Source organism: Silene latifolia, chromosome 2 (genome assembly GCF_048544455.1).
Source record: "Silene latifolia isolate original U9 population chromosome 2, ASM4854445v1, whole genome shotgun sequence".
NCBI classification, from domain to species: Eukaryota; Viridiplantae; Streptophyta; class Magnoliopsida; order Caryophyllales; family Caryophyllaceae; genus Silene; species Silene latifolia.
In genome coordinates this window covers 184787388-184810768 of record NC_133527.1, presented here as the reverse complement: position 1 = coordinate 184810768, position 23381 = coordinate 184787388, and the positions used below count along the sequence as shown (strand labels likewise).

The 23381-nt window shown below is 38.9% G+C and overlaps 1 protein-coding gene and 1 non-coding gene across 2 annotated transcripts; both read left to right on the top strand.

Moving 5' to 3' along the window:
- The first annotated feature begins 14709 nt into the window (after positions 1–14709).
- LOC141644794 (small nucleolar RNA R71) lies at positions 14710–14816 on the top strand. Its single transcript, XR_012544401.1, has one exon. It is a non-coding gene; the product is annotated as a small nucleolar RNA R71 (small nucleolar RNA).
- A 2481-nt stretch (positions 14817–17297) lies between these two features.
- Positions 17298–17999, top strand: LOC141631597 (uncharacterized). The gene is made up of 2 exons (XM_074444249.1): positions 17298–17604; positions 17694–17999. The coding sequence occupies exons 1-2, from the start codon at positions 17347–17349 to the stop codon at positions 17913–17915; spliced, it is 480 nt and encodes a 159-aa protein (XP_074300350.1). The 5' UTR covers positions 17298–17346; the 3' UTR covers positions 17916–17999.
- The last annotated feature ends 5382 nt before the right edge of the window (positions 18000–23381 follow it).

Here is a 23381-nt window from a genome sequence, read left to right as displayed (position 1 = left end):
CATAGTAAGAGATCCTCTACCGGTGGGCCGGCTGCCGGCCTGCCGGTAGGGAGTCCTTCTCCTTATGCTTCCTCCATTTTGACTCAGCAAACATTCCTCTGCCGGTGGGCCGGCTGCCGGCCTGCCGGCAGAGGAGCCTTCTCCTTCAACTTTTCGTCTTTTTCATCAAGTATGGATCTCCCTGCCGGTGGGCCGGCTGCCGGCAGGGAATTCTCCTCAGCTTAATTCCTCCAATTTTTGCACAAAAATTTTCAACGCGCTGCCGGTGGAGGGCACCGGCTGCCGGTCCACCGGCAGAGAGTTTCATCTCTTCACTTTCAACTCGTTTTTCCTTCAATGCTCACAAATAACCTTCCAAGGCCTAATCTTGCCCATTGCTCGAGTTTTCAACTTTCAAACCGACGATTCGTGTCGGGATTTTGGGCGAGGCTAGGGGTCCCACTCCCAAATTCAACTTCGTCAAGAATGTTCAATCCAAACTATCTCAAATTCTACCTACATGCATGCTATTTACAAATGGTGGTTCTTGTGGAACACCACCAAACCAATTCACTTTTGAGAATTTCAACTTTCCCTCTCCTCGGGGAGGGGTTCCCCGAGATAGAGCACTTCAATAGGACCTTTGCTATCTCCATCATAGTATCGCTTGATTCTTTGCCCATTGACCCTAAAAGTTCCCCCTTCTTCACTCCATAACTCGAAAGCACCATAAGGAAATACTTTCATCACTTTAAAGGGTCCGGACCATCGTGATTTGAGCTTGCCCGGAAACACCTTAATCTTGGAGTTAAAAAGGAGAACAAGGTCCCCAACACTTATCTCTTTCTTCATGATTTTTCCATCATGCCATTTTTTCGTTTGGTCCTTGTAAATTTTGGAGCTCTCATAAGCCTCCAATCTCAATTCTTCAAGCTCATTCATTTGGAGAAAGCGCACTTCTCCGGCGGCATCAAAGTCAAAATTCATTTCTTTAAGAGCCCACCAAGCCTTATGCTCCAACTCCACCGGCAAATGGCAAGCTTTTCCGTACACAAGTTTATACGGGGTGGTGCCAAGTGGTGTCTTGAAGGCGGTTCTCAATGCCCACAAGACATCCGGGAGCTTTTGAGACCAATCTTTCCGGCTCTTGTTGGCTACTTTCTCCAAAATGACTTTGATTTGGCGGTTAGAAACCTCCACTTGCCCACTAGTTTGAGGGTGGTAGGCAAGTGCGGTCTTGTGCCGCACACCATGTGATTCAAGAAGAGCTTTGAAGGTACTTTTGCGGAAATGAGATCCGCCATCACTTATTACCACCCTTGGTGTTCCGAACCTTGGAAAAATCGTGCCTTTAAAAAGCTTCATCACAACCTTGCTATCATTGGTGGGGGAGGCAACCGCTTCAATCCATTTGGATACATAGTCCACCGCAACCAAGATGTATTCATTTCCACAAGAGTTGGGAAAGGGTCCCATGAAGTCTATGCCCCAACAATCAAAAAGCTCAATCTCCAATATGTTAGTCAAGGGCATCTCGCTTCTCTTCCCAATGTTCCCAACTCTTTGGCAAGCATCACAAGATTTAACCAAGTAATGGATGTCTTTGAACATGGAGGGCCAATAAAACCCACCTTGGAGGATCTTGGCAATTGTTCTAGAGGTGGCCAAGTGTCCTCCATAGGCGGAATTGTGAACCCGGTCAACAATCTCCAAGCCCTCCTCTCTTGAAACACATCTCCGGAACATTCCATCCCCACACTTGCGAAACAAATGTGGGTCATTCCAAAAGTATCTTCTAGCATCATTTCTCAACTTCCGCCTTTCTCTTGGCTCCATTTCATCCGGCAAGAAACCGCTTACAATGTAATTTGCAAGATCCGCAAACCAAGGAGTTTTGGCGGTAACTTCCATGAGTCCATCATCCCGCAACCACTCATTGATGGGTCCACTCTTGTCTTGTATCCCATGGTCTTCAACGGTCAATCTAGATAAGTGGTCGGCTACAACATTTTCCGAACCGGCCTTATCTTTAATCTCTAAATCAAATTCTTGAAGAAGAAGGACCCATCTCAAGAGCCGGGGCTTTGCATCTTTTTTCACCATCAATTGTCTCAAGGCGGTGTGATCGGAGTAAACCACCACCTTAGACCCAACAAGGTATTGCCGAAATTTCTCCACGGCATGAACAATTGCCAACATTTCCTTTTCGGTAGTAGCATATCCACATTGAGTTTGATCAAGAGTCTTGCTTGTGTAATATATCACATGATGCTTCTTATCCACAACTTGCCCAAGTACCGCACCAACCGCGAAGTCCGAAGCATCACACATTATCTCAAAGGGACGGTTCCAATCCGGAGACCGGATTATCGGTGCCGTGACCAATGCTCTCTTCAACCTATTAAAAGCTTCAAGACAAGAATCATCAAACACAAAGGGGGAATCCTGTTGGAATATGTGTCCTCCGACAATAATGCGATCACGACTGTTGATCATGATGATCACATGTTTAAGTCTCATTAAAATGAATACAATTGGGAAGTAATATTGTTACTGTCAACTGGTCAACATATATCGGTAATGATTGGCTGACTAGAGTTTGACATTACTGTCGTGTGACGGTGGTGATCAGTTGACCCCCTAGGTCATACCTAAAGGGCAATACTCTTAATTGATTATTTAATTAATCGTATAATGTTACGAGTTAATTAAATTACTAGAAAATTGACGGACAATTTTGGAAGTAAAATTTACGTATCATATTGAAATGTGATTTAATAAGGTACGGTCTGAGTAATTGAATTATATCATTACTCGGATGAAATAATTGTTTAATGTAACAATTAAATTGAATGAATTGTTATAAATACAATCAGTTGTGATTTATAAATTGGTAAAATATTCTGGCACAAGTAATTATGATATTACTAAGTCGATTTTGTATGTGACGTATTTTTATTAATACGTTGATTTTTAATATGTTAAAAATACATAACAAATATATATGTGACATGTGACATGTAACATATTGACAATTGACAAAATTAATATGGGATCCATATTAGCTAAAGGTGCCGAAAATAGGAGGGGTTTTTAAGCTAATTAATTGTTTAATTACTAGCTAAACACAATGATTGTTTTGCTTTAGTAGCCATGTAAGCCTATGGTGCATTGTGAAGACAAACCATTTCATGCATTGGCTCACCCTAAAGCCCCTCTTACACGGTTTTTGGGAAGGGAAAATGATCATTGTTTTCTCTTATAATTTTACCTTATAATACTCTAAAATGTTTTAGATTATTCATTCATTCAACTCATCCAAAAACATAAGTTCTAGAGAAATAAAATCCTCCCTTTTATCTCTCTAAAAACCGAAATAGTATAAGAGTTTATAAATATTTTGGTTCCATTTTTCTATTAAGATTAATATTATACTAGTAATTATAATATTAATTAGATTAAGTGAAAGCCTTGGGTATTAAGCTTAGGGAGAGATCTTACTCTTAGATCTTCTTTCTTCCATTGGAAAAGCTCAAGAACAAGAAGAGAAAGGTGATCTCTCTTGTGCCCTAATAGCCGAAATCCACTATGTAAGGATATGATTTCTCCTCTATTTATATTAATGTTTGCATGCATAAGATCCGTTTTAATTTTATGACAAATTAGTTTAGACATATATGAGTATGTTAACATGTATATGTATCTACATTTTCTTCAATTGGTATCAGAGCCACGGTTGTTTGCATGCAAATTGGTTAAAAGTTTTTCCGAGTTATATGAATAACAAATAAAACTTGTAAAATTTGTGTTATTATGATATATCACGAAATCATTACATGCATGTTAATATTTCTGGTCCTAAAGTGTTTTAGGAATTTTTGGTTAATTTTTCGGATTTTTATTGTTCATAATTACAATAATGGCATTTAAATGTGATTTTATGAGTAAAAATGTCATTTTTGGTCTAAAAATAGCTATACTTCGAATTTTCACTTGGTTTTTGGATATGTTGTGATACATATTATTTTGAGATAACCTGTAAATTTTCATAATTTTAGGACTTGTTATGCTCGAAAAATGGATTTTTCAATTTTAATTCGGATTTAAAGTGAAAAATAGGTTAATATGAGTTAAATTTCGAATCTGGTCATGGAAAATTAATATGTTGTCACATGCAATTTTACAAGATGTGTGTAAAATAATTGGCTATAAAGAAGTCTTTTAGCATGATTTATGAATTTTTGAAGAAAAATGGCATAAATAGTGACATTATTAGTTGAAAATTAATAAAACATAATCTATGACTTAGGAAAAACGTCTAATGTTGCCTTTTATTATTTTTTTTTCAGATCTAAAATTGAAAAGTTAATGAATATAATTTTTCCTCATGTTTTATGATTATTTTAGTAAAAAATCGATAAACCGCAACATTGTTTTTCCGGAAATTTCGAAATTATTTTAACCTAAGATTTTGAACATTATGAGTGTCATGGTATTTTTCCAGAATGTTCATGAATTTAAATTTCAAATTTTGAATTTATTTGAAGTTTTGTGATTTATTTGAAGTTTAATAGCTTATTTTTTGTAATTTTTGGACTAATTTATGAACAATTTTAGTAATTTAAGTTAATTATGGTCAATTTATTAGTGAAGACTAAATTTTGAGTCCTAAGTGGTTAGGGTAATTAACTTATGCATAAATATGAGTTTATGTATTTTTGTGATTATAAAATGTTGAAATCACGCAAATCCGTAAAAACCGAGTAATATACGATATTGGCTAATTAAAAGGCGATTTAGCATAAAATGGAGCATGTTCATACATATTATAATGCTGCATTTTTCTTTATGATTGTCATAATTTTAATTTATGTAATTTTGAATTATGTAATTTTACTTAGTATGGCCTTAGATTTTAATTGGTATTTCCCGAAATGTATGGGAATATCGATTCGGTTGTAATTTTTATTGTGATCTCGTATCACCGTTTTGTAATTTAATAGATTTATTTTATTTTAGTTACAAATGTATAATAGGAAATTATGTAATTTATTATGTAATTTTATTCATTCCGGAGTCCCAAAAGACGGATTTCTTCAAGAATGGCGATACATAAAGACGGTGTTACCTCGAGATGTGTGCCACAACCGAAGTTCAAGGGACCAATGGAGTTGGTTTCCGAATATGTAATAGATTAAGAGTTTTTCTATTTTAGGAAAGGCCATACTAGGATTTATTTATTCTTTTATGCTTGCATTTTATTTTTTGTCACATGCATTGCTAAATCGCCATAACTAAACATGCATTGTTATTTCATCGAGTTTATCGACCGTGTCAATTAGAATTATCGTAGTTCACCGCTTTAGTTCACTTAAAACGTGATAGATAATAAATTGACATGACCTCTCGCTAAAACTATCAATTGAGACATAGCCTTACCAAATAGTAGAAACCATGAAAACCTATTTCGTGAGGGAGTGCACTCGGCCACACCGGGGTACAAACCTTGTTACGTAGGGGAAGTGGGTGATGAATGTTAATCCACCGAATTCATGTTGATAAGGGATGTATCGGCCCCACCGTGCCCAAGTTAATGTGGGTTTGGATCATGGACACATTTATTCGAAATTTGGATTGAACTCAACAAAAGTATTTGATAAGGGATGTATCGGCCCCACCGTGCCCTTGTCGATGTGTTTTGGGCTATAGATAATTGTTAAATGTAATATTATCGACCAAGAGTTCTAAAAGTAGAATCGATTAAACGTTAATCCACCGAGTTATATTGATAAAGGATGTATCGGCCCCACCGTGCCTAAGTCGATATGAATTTGGGTCTTGGAATCATTTATCTAGTTGGGTAGAGGTCACTAGAAAAATGCATAAAACTTGTTTAAATCATACATTTTTTACGAGTATTATTAAAACGACAATTGTTTTACTCCTTATATTTTGTTTTGTAGACCACTTCTTATTCATAACAAATGGCAACACCGACTCCTAATGCTACACCACTCGCTAGTTCATCTTGGCTCCGATCCTTTATGGATCGATGTAAACTTGAAAAGAATGGGTCAAATTTCTCCGAGTGGGATGCCCAACTCAAATTAGCCGCCGAAGGTGACGACAAGCTTCGTTACCTCACCGAGGCCTCTCCACCCGAGCCCTCCACTAGGTCCACCGCGGCCACTAGGGAAGCCTATGAGACTTACCAAAAGGAGTCCGCCGCAATGAAAAATGTCTTAATATTTGCGATGGAGGCGGAACTCCAAAGGAGAGCCTTTAAAATGGGCAATGCTAATGAGATTTACTCCAAACTTGTGACCATGTTTTCACAAACTCCGCGGATCGTCCAATATGAGGCGGCCGCGGCATTCTTTGATCTCGACTTCAAAGAGGGCCAAAAGGTTAGCCCTCATGTGCTCAAACTCATGGAGCTTGTCGAGACCTTGAAAATTCAAAAGGTTGAAATCCCCAAAGAACTCATCGTAGATAGGATTCTACACTCCTTGTCTAAAGTCAAGGCATATGTGCAATTCCGGGTGAATTTCAATATGCAAGACAAGGATGTGTCTCTTGAGGAGTTGCACAAGCTACTTGTGCAAGCCGAGAGGGACATGGGGTTAAATGTGAACCCTCCCAAAGATGTGCTTAACATAAGCACTAAGAGTAAGGGGAAGTTCAAGAAGAATGGGAGAAAGGGCAAGAAGCAAGCTCCCACATTCACCAAAGCTAAGTCTTGTGAAGCTAGCACCTCCAAAGTCAAGAAGGGTCCTCTTGATAAGTGCCATTATTGTAATGGCATGGGACATTGGAAAAGAAATTGTTCCAAATATCTTGGTGATATCAAAACTGGAAAGATCACTCCAGTAGGTAAATGACTAACCTTCTTTTATGTTTCTAATTCAACTATGGTATTATGATGCAAAGTTGTGATAATGTATCTCCCTTTTTATTGTAAATAGGGCCTCCACCAAGCAAAGACAAAGGAAAGGAAAAGCAAGCATAAGAAACCATGATGAAGCTATGGATAGCTTTTATGGAGCTTTGTTTTTCCATTGTCTTATTTTAAAGTTATGTCTTGAATTTTTAGAACTTTAAGTTTCCGTGTTCGACATGGAAAAGTATTTTGGATAATGGTTTGTATTTTGAATGATGGTGACTTGGTTTGCAACCCAAGTCACCCGTTTTATCATTTATCCTTTTAATGTTCTAAATTTCATCTTTAAATTGCTTGCGTTTTGAAACATAAGATTATTCAATTAAAGTGATCTAATAGACAAATATAATGACGGGTTTCATTATATGTCCACATGCTTAATGCTTGTGTATGATCATTTATAAAGCAATTTTGAGTCTATGAACTCTCTTAAAGGAATGTCAATCACCAAGTACATATATGAAATCTTTTTCTTTATTAGTCAACCTATGAGGTAGTTCTCCTTATACTTCAACATCATTAATTTGTGTCTCATATGCTATCTTTGAATCGATAGTGTATTTATTCTAAAGATAGAGTGGGAGAAAATGAGGACACAACACACAAGGATTAAATTGTGTACTTGTGTAAATGAAGATCTACACAAAGAGAAAATGATTTGAATATAATGTAGGTATATCTATTTACATAGTATACCCGATTAAATGAGATCTATGGTCTCAAGTAAGTTCTATATGACTAATGAGACCACGTGAAGTACTCGAAAGAAACATTCTTAAGAGTACTACGTGAGGACACCAAAAGTAAGTTTTGGAAGAAATGACTAATGAAAAGTCTCAACAAGTTTTGACAAATGTATAGTCTTAACAAGTTTTTGACTAAATTTATGAAACGTTTGACCAATAGTTTCAATCACGAGTTTTACTTAAGAGCCTAAAATGAATCAAAGTGACATACTAGTTATGATCAAAATCAAGTTGCAAATTGATATTCCGATATCTTCTATAGCCAACGTTTTAACCATACAAATGTCATTGCTTAACCTCCCTATGAAATGGTTAAATCTCCTTCCAAATGGGTATTTGCGAGGGACGTATTCTAAATATTATTTATATTTGAATAAAGACATTACTACACATCATTATGATATGTGTGAGTTAGATATTAAAATCTTTTAATAAGGTTAAAATAAGACCACTTCAAAAGGGTATTTTGAAGGGATATGATGGGAACATATATGGTTCTTTATTAATGACTTGGCAAATGCAATTCTTCGATTTCAATTCCTTAAAAGTTCCGATTGAGAAATCAATTACGGAACATGTGGAATTGAGTGGGAGCTAGGCATTTATCATGTGAAGACATGGAATTTAGTGGGAGCAATCATCTTGAATAAGATTATAACTCATCACTCATTAAAGAATGACGAGCTAATACCTTCCTTCATAAAGGAAGATTTGAGTTTTCAATTCTGGATGAAAATGGACAATGATGAATCCAATTACATCATGGGATGTTGGATTAGTATTAAGAGATACACATCACATCAACACACACATAGGTTATTCATATGAATGAAAATGATATTACCATTAGCAGTCATGGTAGTTCATTGAACCTGAGAGCAGTTGATCTCATGATTATTTGTAACTAATGTTTCCGCCATTAGAATAATCATGTGCATGTCCAATTTTGAATCATATGCATAAGAGCATGATGATTGGTTGGCGAGCCATAATATAAACGTCATGAATTCTCAAGTAGAATCTGATGAGCGATTTAGATAATTGATGGAATACTCTTTTATGTGACAAGAGGTTGCACATATGAATGAAATCCGAGCACATGAAAGGATTTATGAGAATCCTAAAACTTTCGAGCAGGAAAGAGAAATAAGAAGTTGTGGAAAGACACTTAGTTGAACAAAAGGTTGCTTAAAACTAATCTTTCCTAATAAGCTAGGACTTGTTAGAAGTGCTAGGCTGCTCATCTTGTAAATTGTTACAAGATTCTACAAAACATATACCTAGTACATTATGTGTAGATGAGATACTTGATCGGTACAAGTTATGTCATTTATCACAAATTCGTTCGTTATGTGATAATGGATAAGAAAATTCTTCCAAGTTAAAGAACCGAAACCAAGGTCGGGAACCTTGATGTGTACTTGGTAAGATTCATGCTATGAGAACATGAATGTGAAGGAGATTGCAAGTGTAAGAAGTTTTTGAACACATGGACACATGACATGTTAAACTTCTATTGAAATCAATAAGTGTTTACACTTAGGATATACATCACAAGGTTGTAATATGATATTGACTACCAGAGTGTGATGTTGACATTTGTCGTTTGAGTTATTATTAACTCACCTTGAACATTGTTATGTCCAAACGGGTTGTAGAGACAATTGAACCCCGTTAAAGTGAACATGGATTAACATTGTTTTTGCCCATAGTTACTTATATGAGGTGACGTCTCGAAGTGACTAGAGTGTGATGCGATTGATGGCAAGTTCAAGTGCCATAGAGTCATGTGAGATGACTAGTCGATCACATAGGCAGACTGTTAGGAACATTTTGTCGGGCCTAATGACCGCTTATAGAGTTCTGGCAAATTTATATAGCCTGGTCGTGGCGAGAGCTACTATAGTATTCAAATGAGTCGATTCTTTTGACTAAAGACTATTCGCCTAAGATGTCACGATTTTGATTAACTTTGATTTGTGTTACTACGACCTTCGTAAATGGGGTCAAATGGGCATATTTTGGGTTATGATGGCTGTGGCTAGTCGAAGGGAATGAGTGCGATAGGAATTGTCCACCCCTAGTCGGGGTTATAACAATATCTCGGGGCCACTCGAGGAGTAATGAATCGGAAATGCGTGGCCACGCTCGGAAAGTATCCGAGTGGATAAATCCGGTCAATCGATTATTCTCCGGATCGAGGAAACCACTCTCGATATGATCACTTGCAAGTACGACCTGAAAGACACCTTGCATTGAGTGGGAGATAGTAATAGGACAAGAGAATTGGTGACGCACACTTGTCGAGGACAAGTGGGAGATTGTTGGAATATGTGTCCTCCGACAATAATGCGATCACGACTGTTGATCATGATGATCACATGTTTAAGTCTCATTAAAATGAATACAATTGGGAAGTAATATTGTTACTGTCAACTGGTCAACATATATCGGTAATGATTGGCTGACTAGAGTTTGACATTACTGTCGTGTGACGGTGGTGATCAGTTGACCCCCTAGGTCATACCTAAAGGGCAATACTCTTAATTGATTATTTAATTAATCGTATAATGTTACGAGTTAATTAAATTACTAGAAAATTGACGGACAATTTTGGAAGTAAAATTTACGTATCATATTGAAATGTGATTTAATAAGGTACGGTCTGAGTAATTGAATTATATCATTACTCGGATGAAATAATTGTTTAATGTAACAATTAAATTGAATGAATTGTTATAAATACAATCAGTTGTGATTTATAAATTGGTAAAATATTCTGGCACAAGTAATTATGATATTACTAAGTCGATTTTGTATGTGACGTATTTTTATTAATACGTTGATTTTTAATATGTTAAAAATACATAACAAATATATATGTGACATGTGACATGTAACATATTGACAATTGACAAAATTAATATGGGATCCATATTAGCTAAAGGTGCCGAAAATAGGAGGGGTTTTTAAGCTAATTAATTGTTTAATTACTAGCTAAACACAATGATTGTTTTGCTTTAGTAGCCATGTAAGCCTATGGTGCATTGTGAAGACAAACCATTTCATGCATTGGCTCACCCTAAAGCCCCTCTTACACGGTTTTTGGGAAGGGAAAATGATCATTGTTTTCTCTTATAATTTTACCTTATAATACTCTAAAATGTTTTAGATTATTCATTCATTCAACTCATCCAAAAACATAAGTTCTAGAGAAATAAAATCCTCCCTTTTATCTCTCTAAAAACCGAAATAGTATAAGAGTTTATAAATATTTTGGTTCCATTTTTCTATTAAGATTAATATTATACTAGTAATTATAATATTAATTAGATTAAGTGAAAGCCTTGGGTATTAAGCTTAGGGAGAGATCTTACTCTTAGATCTTCTTTCTTCCATTGGAAAAGCTCAAGAACAAGAAGAGAAAGGTGATCTCTCTTGTGCCCTAATAGCCGAAATCCACTATGTAAGGATATGATTTCTCCTCTATTTATATTAATGTTTGCATGCATAAGATCCGTTTTAATTTTATGACAAATTAGTTTAGACATATATGAGTATGTTAACATGTATATGTATCTACATTTCCTTCAAATCCTTGAGGAGTAAAGAGGTTAGGGGCTTTGCTATTTTTGAAAAATCCTTGATAAAACGCCGATAAAACCCGGCATGGCCTAGAAAACTTCTCACTCCCTTAACATTGGAAGGGGGTGACAAGTTCTCTATGACCGCAACCTTGGCCCCATCGACCTCAATACCCCTCCTTGAAACGATGTGACCGAGTACAACCCCCTCCTCCACCATGAAATGGCACTTTTCCCAATTAAGGACGAGGTTATGCTCCTCACACCGTCTCAACACACTAGCCAAGTTCTCAAGACCAAGCTCAAACGAGTCCCCATGGACACTAATGTCGTCCATGAAGACTTCCATGCTTTTTTCAAGGAAATCTGAAAATATTGCCATCATGCACCTTTGGAAGGTGCCGGGCGCATTACAAAGCCCGAATGGCATCCTACGGTAAGCATAGACTCCTATTGGGCAAGTGAAGGTGGTCTTCTCTTGGTCATCCGGGTGGATGGGAATTTGGAAAAACCCGGAATAACCGTCTAAGAAACAATAATATGCATGGCCCGCGAGCCTTTCTAGCATTTGGTCAATGAAGGGAATTGGGAAGTGGTCTTTGAGGGTGGCGGCATTGAGCTTGCGGTAGTCAATACACATTCGCCACCCGGTCACGGGTCTAGTGGGTAGGGTGGTGCCATCCTCTTGTTCAACCATTTGTATCCCCCCCTTTTTGGGTACCACGTGGACCGGACTAACCCATTTGCTATCGGTAATTTGGTATATAATACCGGCCTCTAGGAGTTTCAACACTTCATTTTTCACCACCTCGGCCATCTTTGGGTTAATCCTCCTAAGACCATCAACTTTGGGTTGACTCCCCTCTTCCAAAACTATTCTATGCATGCACAAACTCGGACTTAAACCTTTGATGTCATCAATGCTATACCCAAGTGCTCCTCTATGAGTTTTCAAGATTTCCAAAAGCTTCTTTTCTTGGGACTCACTTAGGTTAGCATTAACGATCACCGGATAGGTCTCTCCCTCATCAAGAAAAGCATATTTGAGTGAGGGAGGCAAGGGTTTGAGTTGTACCTTTGGAGGGAGAAAGCCCTCCACTTTCTTTAATAGCTCTTCATCGACCTCATGATCCTCTTTCATTGCCTCATCATGCAAAGAGATTTGAAAAACCTCTTCCATCTCCGCCTCTTCACGGGCTACTTCGTGCACTACTTCATCAATTACCTCGATTGTGCTCAATCTTTCTACACTTGGACCTTTCATCAAATTTGGCAAGTTAAATTCGATTTTGTTGCCCTCAATTTGGAAGGTTAGATGCCCATTCTTCACATCAATGAGTACTCCTCCGGTGGCCAAAAATGGCCTACCTAGGATGATGGGAGTGTGGCTATCCTCCGGAATATCAAGGACAACAAAATCGGTGGGAATCAAAAACTTTCCAACCTTGACGGGCACGTCCTCAAGCACCCCCATGGGGCGTTTGACGGACCTATCCGCCAATTGGAGAGTCATGGTAGTGGGAGCCAAGTTTTGAATGCCAATCCTTTTTGCAACTTTCAAAGGAATAACACTAACACTTGCTCCCAAATCACAAAGAGCTCTTGATATAGGAACACCGCCAACTACACATGGAATGGAAAAGCTTCCCGGGTCACCAAGTTTAGTGGGCAATTTGTTAAGGATATGAGCACTACATGCTTCTTCCATAGCCACTATTTCTTGGTCACCCAAGACTCTTTTCCTTGTCAAAATGTCTTTTAAAAATTTTGAGTAGGTTGGCATGTTCATTATCACCTCCGTAAAGGGTAGGGTAACCTCAAGTTTCTCAAGCATATCACAAAATTTGGCATACTTGAGGTTTTCCCTATCTTTATGGCTCTTGAAGGGTAAGGAATTTTAGAAACAAGTTGAGAATTGGAAGATACCTTTGGAGGAGCCGAACTTTTTGTTACCTTTTTAGAATGTTGCAAAGGTACTTCTTCAATAACTTCCTCCTCATAAGGGAGGTCTTCCACATATCCATCAACATCCTTGTCCACTTGAATTCCTCTTCTAGTCAAATCTTCACACGCTTTCTTTCCTTTCTTGTCTTCATTAGCTTTACCCGAAACCTCAATGGGTGAGCTTTCCTCTTCATCATCCACTTCTACCTCATTCCCCTTGGGATCTTCATCAACTTCCAACTCAAGGTCTTTGTAAGGGTCCTCAAGCTCTAAACCACTCCTTAGTACTACCGCATGAGCATGGTGGCTATTTGAGGCGTCTTTGGAGCTTTGCCCTTGAGCCAACAAGCCACCGGGCGGCCTTTGAGGGTTAGCCATAGCATGAGAAGCCATCCTAGATTCCATTTCCCTCATGTCCTTAAGAAATGTAGCTCTCAAGTTTGCTTGTTCTTGTTGAGTAGCTTTAGCAAAGTTAGCTATCTCTTGGCTATGTTGAAGTTGCATGTTCTTAATCATCTTCAAAAGCTCCACTTGAGAGAGCTCACCTTGGGGTTCTTGATGAGGTTGGTTGGCTATGGGTAAAGGGAACCCATAGTCATATCTAGCATTGGAACCTTGGTTGTTGTTTTGCCCCCCTTGGAAGTTACCTCTCGGACCATTGTTGTTGAAGTTCGATCCTTGACCTTGTTCTTGAGACCCTTGAACATACCCTTGCCCAAATCCTTGATTAGCTTGATTTACTTGATTCCCTTGGTAAAACCCTTGGTTGCTTTGGTTTCCACCAAACTCTTGGTACCCTTGTTGTTGGTTGCCATAGTTTTGGGGTTGATTGTTGCTTGACCATTGGTTTTGGTTTCCAAAGTTATTTCTTGGGTTTGGGAGAATTCCCCTTGGTTGAGCAAAACCGGGTGGATTGGTTTGGGTTTGTGGTTGGAGATGTTGGGGGTTTTGAACATTGGTGCTTTTGTAACTAAAGTTGGGGTGGTTCCTTAACCCGGGGTGGTAGAAATTGGTATTTGGATTGTAGGTGTTTGGGTTGTTGTAAGGAGGCCTTGGTGGCCTAGGATTGTTGTTGTAGCTTTGAAAAGAGTTCACCTCTTGAGCATTCTCTTCATAGGCACCATTGTAATTGTTGCCACACAAGTCATAAGTATGACCACTTCCTCCACAAAGTTCACAACTCGCGACTTGAGCAACTTCTTCCATGGGTGGCCCAAATGAGGTCCCGGCTTGGTTCACTTGATTCCTTGAAAACTTCTCAAATTGCTTTGTGAGCAAGTTGAGCTTGGCATTTGTATCGGAGTTGGAGGCATTTTCCTTAGGGAATTTCCCATTCCTTCTTAGCATGTTCCCTCTAGAACCATAGTTTGCCTCCGAATCTACCATTTTCTTGATCAAAGTCATGCCCTCTTCATCACTCAAGTGGTCAAAACCTCCCCCCGCGGAGGCATTTACCATCTCCTTAGTTCTTGGTAGTAAAGTTTGGAAGAAAGTTTGAGTAATGTACCATTCCGGTATCCCATGGTGGGGGCAACTTGCTATCAAGTCTTGATAACGGTCCCAAGCTTCACCCAAAGATTCTCCATCCTCTTGTTGAAACGTATGGATCTCATTACGGAGCATCGCGGTCTTTGAGGAAGGGTAATACTTGGCCATGAATGCTTTAGCCAAAGCATCCCAAGTAGTGAAAGTATCCGGTGGGTGAATGTTTAGCCATCGGTCCGCCTTGCCCGTCAATGAAAATGGAAACAACATCATTCTCAAGGTGTCTTCCGACACCCCATTCTTCTTCATCATTGAAACTTTTCTTTTAAACTTCCGGAGATGAGCATGGGCATCCTCTTCAATATGCCCTCCAAACAAGTCCTTCTCAACTAACCCGACTTGGGCGGGATGCATTTCAAAGTTGTTTGGGGCCAAGGTGCCAAAATTGATGGGATTACATGAATCATTATGGTTAGGCCGGTTGTGATCTCTAAGAGCCATTTGTGGTGGTGGATTTGGTTCTTGATGTGGTGGTGTTTGAGGTGGGCTATTGTAATTAAGGAAGTTATGAAAGGGGTTCTCTACTAAAGTCTCAATTGTGATGTTTGGTTGAATCGTAGTTGTTGTATCAAAATTTTGTGGGATGTGTGGGTTTGGTTGGTCAATGTTTGCTTGGGTGGAATTGTTCCTCACTCTTTCAAGAGTCCTAGTCCTCAAGGTCCTAAAAAGCCTCTCGGGGTCGGAGTTGAATAGGAGAGCTTGATGATTCCTCCTAGGCATACACTTGGCAAATCGTAAGTCTCCTAGTGTTTTTACACACTAGGGAAATGCAAAAATCACACACACTCTACAAACAACAATCAACTACTAAAGAAAAATGACAATTGACAAGATTAAAGCAAAGACTCTAAATGAAACTAAGCATAACCTAACGCCATCCCCGGCAACGGCGCCATTTGATAAGTAGGAAATTTGTCGTCTACTTCCTATATCAAAACTATTTGTAAAACCCGAAAAAGCGTAGTATTTGATCGGGTGTCGAACTCAAGGACGGCGGGGGTTGCTACAAAGTTCGATTAAGAGTCAAGTTTAATCAAAATTAAAAGTAAAGGTTTTGGTTATAATCACTAGAGCAAAAGACAAACAAGATGATGATAATGAATACGGTTAATTAAAAGCTAGGGCTTTCGGGGTCATCAATATGGTCTAGGGGCAAACATGAAGATCAAAAAGGGTCAATGGTGAGAGATTAACCTAAGATGAAGAACCAATGTCTTGGGTATCTTAAGGGTGGCTACTAATTTTCATTAAGTATCCCTCCTCTCCTATCGTACATCAAGACTCCCAAAAACTTTCATTCTAAAGGAGAATTAAGCAAAAAAAATGAAGAAAGGCAAAAGCTTTCACTTGAGCAAATCAACAAACACCTTGAGTGCAATGAATAGGAAAGTTAAACAATTTCACCAAAGACCAAAATATTCAAAGAATCATGCCCATAAATCCCATAAAGAATCACCCTAAACCCTAGAAGGGATCTACTCACTCATGTTAAGGTAAATTATGCTAAATAGAGAAGAAAAGCAAACAACACAAGGAGGAGACATAATGAAGGTTGTAACAAAATCAAAAGACAAGGAAAATGTAAACAAATGATAAACAGGTAGAAGAAAGGAGAGAAATTATACCAACAAAAGAAAAGATGGAAGCTTGATTGATTAATAGGAAGGAAAACCCTTCAAAATCCCCAATACCAACTTCAACAAACAAGTGTAAACAATTGACTATTACTAGAACTAACTAATTCTTGCTAAATATTAATAATAATTATTGAAAGATTAGAACTTGATTAAGGAGATATTACAATAAATATGGAATGTTTTTCAGATCTAGGATTGTGTCCAAAAAGGGTTTAAGGAGGGGGTATTTATAGGCTATCATTGGATTAAGGGAGGAAAGAATGAAAAAGCCCAACTCGTGCTGCGTGTCTCTGTGCCGGCGGGCCGGCTGCCGGCCTCCTCTGCCGGCAGCGCGTTCTTTCAAAAACTGAGAATAATGAAGGTTGCGTAATCCCCTACCGGTGGGCCGGCTGCCGGCCTGCCGGCAGAGGATTTCCTCTTCTTGAGATTTTCTTCCAATTCTTCTTCATATCGTACCCTCTGTAGGTTGACAATTTTGCTCGCCGCCACCAGGCCGGTGCGCGCGTTGCTTGAACTTTGGCCAAAAACTTCTTCAAAAATTTGACTAAGTATGGGAATGTGTTCCCTGCCGGTGGGCCGGCTGCCGGCCTGCCGGCAGAGAACACTCTCTTGGCTGGTTTCCTCCATTTTCTCCATGTAGCCATATCCTCTACCGGTGGGCCGGCTGCCGGCCTGCCGGCAGAGGATTTCTTCTTCAAAATCCTTCATCTCCCTTTTCTTCATGTAAAGGCATTAGAATGCCTTTTCTTGGCCCAATTCCTTCATACTTGACTCGGTTCCTACAAAAGGGCACACAAAATGACAAGTACGGGGATCGGGCACAAATGCAAGGAAAGGCACACGAAACCGACTCGTTATGAGCCGGAATGCGTCAAAGAAAGAGAGAAATAAGGTGTAAATAATTCACATATCACCAGCCTGATCGGTGTTTACGACAGTTTGGGTATGTGCAGATCATACCCAATCCCATTATGAGATTGGTAGCGCATCGTCCTGCTTCGGGGATAGGGTACGAGGTTAGGGCTGGGGTTGCGGAGACTGATCATCTTTGGGATTGCTGGCAGGATCACGTGGTTCAGCTTTCTCGTAAATCGAGACCAGTTAGTTTCTCGGGTGAGACGGAGCCAGAGTATGAGGCTTGGTATAATGGGAATTCTCACCCGTTCATCATTGATCCCGACCACCATGATGCCCCCGCGCCACAGGATGATTTTGATATTCCTGCTGAGGTAATAATATTACTTACAGTTGTTGTAATAATTGTTTAACTTTTTTACTGTTCGTCTATAATGTTTTTGTTGTTTTTGTCAATTTGCAGATTGCACGTGCTTTAGTGTTTCAGTTTACCGAGGCCAAAAGAATTGCCGATGACAAGAAACAGCTTGCCTTCTTCCGCAAGATGATGAAGAACATCGACCCATTGATTGAGAGGGCTGGGGATATCATACGTCAGCGAGGACCTCGTCAAACACCCGGTGATCTTGTTCAGCGTAGAGCAGATGGTGTGTACACTGATAGCGATGAAGAGGATGATAAGTAGTCGGGAGACTAGTTTGTGTTTGTTTTCATTTATGTTGTACGTTTTTGAAGACATTTTTTATGTTGGATGATTATGTTAGTTGACTATTTGAACGTTGTTTATTCTGAATTTTCTTAAATTTCTTAAATTTCTTAAATTTCTTAAATTTCTTGAATACATAGCAACTGATGCAAATTCATACATTTCAAGAAATACTAACTACTTCATGACAATGGCCAACATAATGAAAACAAACAAATACAAGATACACTTGAAATAAAACTTCATCATCCTTGCCATTTCCGAAATCTCCTTTTTTATACCTATCAGTTGCTCTTCCATGACATTTCCACTTGATGCATCATCACCTTCACCTTGACATGCTATATTCAACTTTTTTCTTATTGTTAAATGATCTTCAGTCAACCACGACACAAAATGATCGCAAGGTACGCACTTAAAAAACGCTTTCTTCGGATTAGTAGCTGACCCGAAAATCTTGATGATAGCGTTTCTTTGACAACGATTGCAAATTTGATTCTTAAAATCAAGGCCTTCAATTGGTCGGGTTCCCCACATTGAGGATGATGTTGACATAAGTAAAGATTTGAAGAAGAAAATGGAAGAAGATGAAGATGATTGGAAAATAGAAAAGGTTGAAGATGAGTGCAGAATTACAACATTATGTAGATATTTATATAGGGAAAAATGTTACCGTTATAATTCAAAATGTTACCGTTATTTTTCAAAATAACCGTTATAATTCAAATGTTACCGTTATTTTTCAAAATAACCGTTATAATTCAAATGTTACCGTTATTTTTCAAAATAACCGTTATAATTCAAATGTTACCGTTATTTTTCAAATTAACCGTTATAATTCAAATGTTACCGTTATAATTCAAAAATAACCGTTACAATTCAAATGTTACCGTTACAATTAATAGCTTATAAATAGGCCATTCTATGTGAATTTCAATCACAACATCCAATTATATTCACTCACTACAATACTAATTATTCACTCACAACATCCAATCCTAAAATGGTTCTCACAAATGCTCAAAAAATCAGAGTTTATCAAATAAGAATCGATCTAATTGTTCAAAATTTACCAATTCTAATTGAACGTCTTGAATCAGTGGTTCCCAGTGACACTGTATGGCACATGCTTGAAGAGCCTCCAATTGGAACCCTTTGTATAATTTTACAAGGAAACCCGGATCATGTTCTAACTCCAGCAGTTAGAGATGAGGTTGTTTCTGATGAAGTACTAAACGAGAAGATGTGGGAGTTTCGCAGGTTAAAAAGTGATATCTTTACATATTTTGAGCGCATTCTCACCGTGATTGATTACCCAAGACTATCAGACTTATGTGCTGGTAGAGTGCCGGGGCAAGGAATTCTTTATCTCTACTTGAATGATTTGTTGACTCAATATATGTCTACCCAACCTGAAGAAATTGAGATTCAAGATCATGAAGAAGATAAGGAATCGTCATCTTCATCATCGGAAGATAATTAAGTTCGGTAGTTATTTAATTATGTTATGTTTTAAGTAATAATCGTTTATGGTATGGGTTTGGGGTTTGGGGTTTAGGGTTTGGGGTTTGGGGTTTGGGGTTTAGGGTTTGGGGTTTGGGGTTTGGGGTTTGGGGTTTAGGGTTTGGGGTTTGGGGTTTGGGGTTTGGGGTTTGGGGTTTAGGGTTTGGGGTTTGGGGTTTGGGGTTTAGGGTTTAGGGTTTAGGGTTTAGGGTTTAGGGTTTAGGGTTTGGTATGTTTTAATTATGTTTTTATTGGTTTATGTTTTAATTATGTCAAAACGCGTTTTAAGGAATGTTTTTATTAAAATATGTCAAATTATGTTTTAAGGATTGTTTTAATTAAATTACGTTTTAAGTCAATTAATCGGATGCAGAGGATAATAAACTACAATAATCGGATAATTAAAAAAAAAATATATAAGGTACAATATTCGGATATATAAAATAAAAGGTACAATAATCGGACAAATAAAAGCTAAGAACAACTCGCGAAATCGCGCCATAATCGGATCTGATGTCGATACAGGCCATTATAATGATCTACGCTTGCATCATGTACCCAACAAGGGGCTATTGGAGGCATAGGTGACAAGGGGCGTACCCGGAGCCGCAAATAGTGGTTTCCCGCATGTAATACCTATAAGACACCATATGGGGCACGTACTCCGGGGGGGGGGGGGGCTCGTAAAGGCAAATAAGTAAAACTATCATTCCAATGTTGCTGACTTAACTGATCGTCAAATGCAGAAATACAACTTATCACCCAATTGTACATCGTAGCATAACCATATAGATCGAAACCGTCCATCCAATGACCCGAGCCACACGGTATCTGATCCATAAATGTAATTCTAGCTACCTCCGCATCAAATCTCCCTGGGCCATAAATATGTTCACGGTAAAGGGGACTACAGATTTCCCTAAGTAAATCTGTTCTAGCCATCGTGAAATGAGATTGGTCACCCCGAACAGCATGTGAGATAACTCGAAAACCACAATGACCGTCTCCGGAAGGATTAAACCACGCTTCTAAATGCTCGTGAAACCATAAAGGCAAAAAGTCACGATAAGGAAAGTACCTCACATGACCAATGGTGTAGTCGACCTCAAGAGATGCGCAATGCAATGTGACGAAACTCCTCGTACTCGTGGTAGCAGTGGTAGACGGTGTGCCGGGGCCCGTTTGAGTGGATCGGGGGGTACCATACGGAGTAAAACGAACCGTCGGAGTAGAACGGGGAGTAGACGACGGAGTAACAGGAATCGTCGGAGTAGAACGGGGGGTACTAGACGGAGTACGTTGGGAAGACGGAGTACCTACTCGAACACGAACCCGTGCATGCTCAACGGCGGACGGATCTCTACGAGTTCCCCTACTCGGACGTCCTCTAGGGTTCTCGTTGACCCGAGGCTCGTTTACATCCTCCTGATCCGGATGTATCTGAGAGTAAAGGGCATCGAACATGGATGATCTCATACTCGGATCTGCATTCCGAATTTCATCGAATAACTCCTCCAATCGATCATCATCACAAGTCGGCATTGCCTCCGAACCATCGTACTCCAACTTCCTCCAAAATGCATGTAACACATCAACAGGGACCCGAGATCCGTTTCTAGAAATGCGATGAAGTGAACAACCACATAACAAACCAAGTGTAGTATCCTTTACACAACCGCAATCGATCGTCAAGGCATCTTCCGTCATCTTGGCACCTCTTTCGAATTCTTTACGCAATTCACTGATGGCATTCTTTGATATTTTGAAAGAAAGTCTGGAAAATAATCGCTGAATCCCCGTCAACCGCCTCGATCTAGATAACTCCAACGAGTGTCGGATCTCAACATGTTGCGTTTCCATCAAAGAATGAAACCGACTCCAGATGCTATCAATCGCCGGTTTCGCTATTCACCATCTCTTCAAATTCGCATGAGCCGACTCAACCCGGGAAGTAGAAGTATTGCCAAAATGAGTTATCTTGTTCGTTCTATACTTGGCCCATTTTTCCAAGTGCGGGAACCATTGCCTCTCAATATAAGCCGCCACTTCCGCTTATTCCCTTGCCAATTTGCCCCACGCAACATTAAACTTATCTTCGGTCTCCGCCTCGACAACCGCAGTAAACAAGTTAAAAGTTACGTGCTTAGCCCAACTATCCTGTTTCGTGATATCAAGTGCTTTCGTCTCCACGTTAGAATATATATGCCAAAGACATAGCAAGTGAGACGAATCCGGAAAAACAATGGGAATCGCGTTCAACAAACCTCTCTCGCAATCAGTGACAATAGCATTAGGTTGAACGGCATCATTGAGCAGGGCCTTCAGTTTCCGTAGGACCCACATATATTTCTCCTCGGACTCATGCGTCACAAGAGCATACGCGATGACAAAGCTCTTCCCGACGGGTGTGACTCCAACCATCTCAACAAGCGGAAGACGGTATTCATTTGTCTTGTACGTGGAATCGATCTGTACCACATAATAGTATGATCGAAACATCTTAACGGCTTCTGGATGAGCCATGAACACGTGGGTTAGCTCATCGGTCTCCTCATCAGTGACCCAATAATGAACGTACTTATGCTGAACCGCAAGTGCTAACATCTTTTGTGCCGGGTTTCTCCCATCTCTTTCCTCGACCCTTACTTTCTGAGAACGGTTGTAGATTTGTCGCCGATTAGGTCTTGACTTTTCCGGATTCCGCTGATGCAAACCCGCACTAATAATAGCCGGTCTAGCGTGAGCTCTAACTTGGGCATCGATATAAGCCAACTCCCCGTCATCAAACTTTGCAAAGTATCTGTCGCCGTCACAATACAACGTTAAACCATGATTATGAAACCCGGATCTCATCACAAGCTGCCACTTATTCTCTTCTAATTCAACAACTTTCATTGAAAATTTGCAATTGCACCACGCGGTAGCCGTGTTACCCCTCATTAAAGAATCGGCATCCTTATTTACGGGACCTTTTCCACCCATCCGACAAACAAAATAACGTTGTCTCAAATTCGTGTTACGACCAACTTTCTTGTTGCTTGCTTTTTTATACCAAACCCGAGTCGAGCCCGATCTCATATGCCCAATTAAACGCTTCAAGATTACTAGATGCAAAAAATCGCGTCGTAAAATGATCTGAGTAATCAATACCGTCTCCATCGTTAATCACCTGCGCACGCATTTCGATAAATTAGTTATTAATTAATTATTTGAAACGGAACGAGTCGGAATAAATAACAAATAATATAAAAATGATACAAAGACGGTAATTAGTTATTTTATACAAAACGAGTCGGAAATATTAAAGATAAAAATTTAATATAAAGACGGTAATTAATTAATTCAATTGTTTTATAATACAAAAACGGTATTTAATTATTTTATACACAACGAGTCGGAAATATTAAAGATAAAATATAATATAAAGACGGAAATTAATTGTTTGAATTGTCGGAAACTATAAAAACTAAAAAAATATAATACAAAGACGGAAATTAATTATTTTATACAAAACGAGTCGGAAACAAAAAAAAATGAAAAAAAAAATAAAAAAAAATACACGGATTTGGGCCCGATTTAAAAATTCCTTCGTCCATAATGGGCCTTGGGCGAAGGAATTTTTCGTCCAAAGGTATTGGACGAAAAATTCCTTCGTCCAAGGCCCATTATGGACGAAGGAATTTTTCGTCCAATACCTGGGCTGGACGAAAAATTTCTTCGTCCAGGCCCAGTCCGTGTAATTTTTTTTTTTTTTTTTTTTTTTTTTTTCAATTGCTTTTTCAAATAAATCCGTCACAAAAACTATCATAATTCCGTCTACATTCATGGCATCTATCCTAATTCGGGATTCAAACGATAATAAAACATAAATTTTTAACAAAACTAAATCGTATACTAACCTCGTTACTAGCTTCATTGTTGGAATCGTTGTTAAAATCGTTC

Excerpts from the sequence above, each read along its gene's own strand:
- LOC141631597 (XM_074444249.1), top strand. The coding sequence starts at position 17,347 with ATGAGATTGGTAGCGCATCGTCCTGCTTCGGGGATAGGGTACGAGGTT. Across the intron at positions 17,605-17,693 it reads ATTTTGATATTCCTGCTGAG|ATTGCACGTGCTTTAGTGTT; the intron begins GTAATAATATTA and ends GTCAATTTGCAG.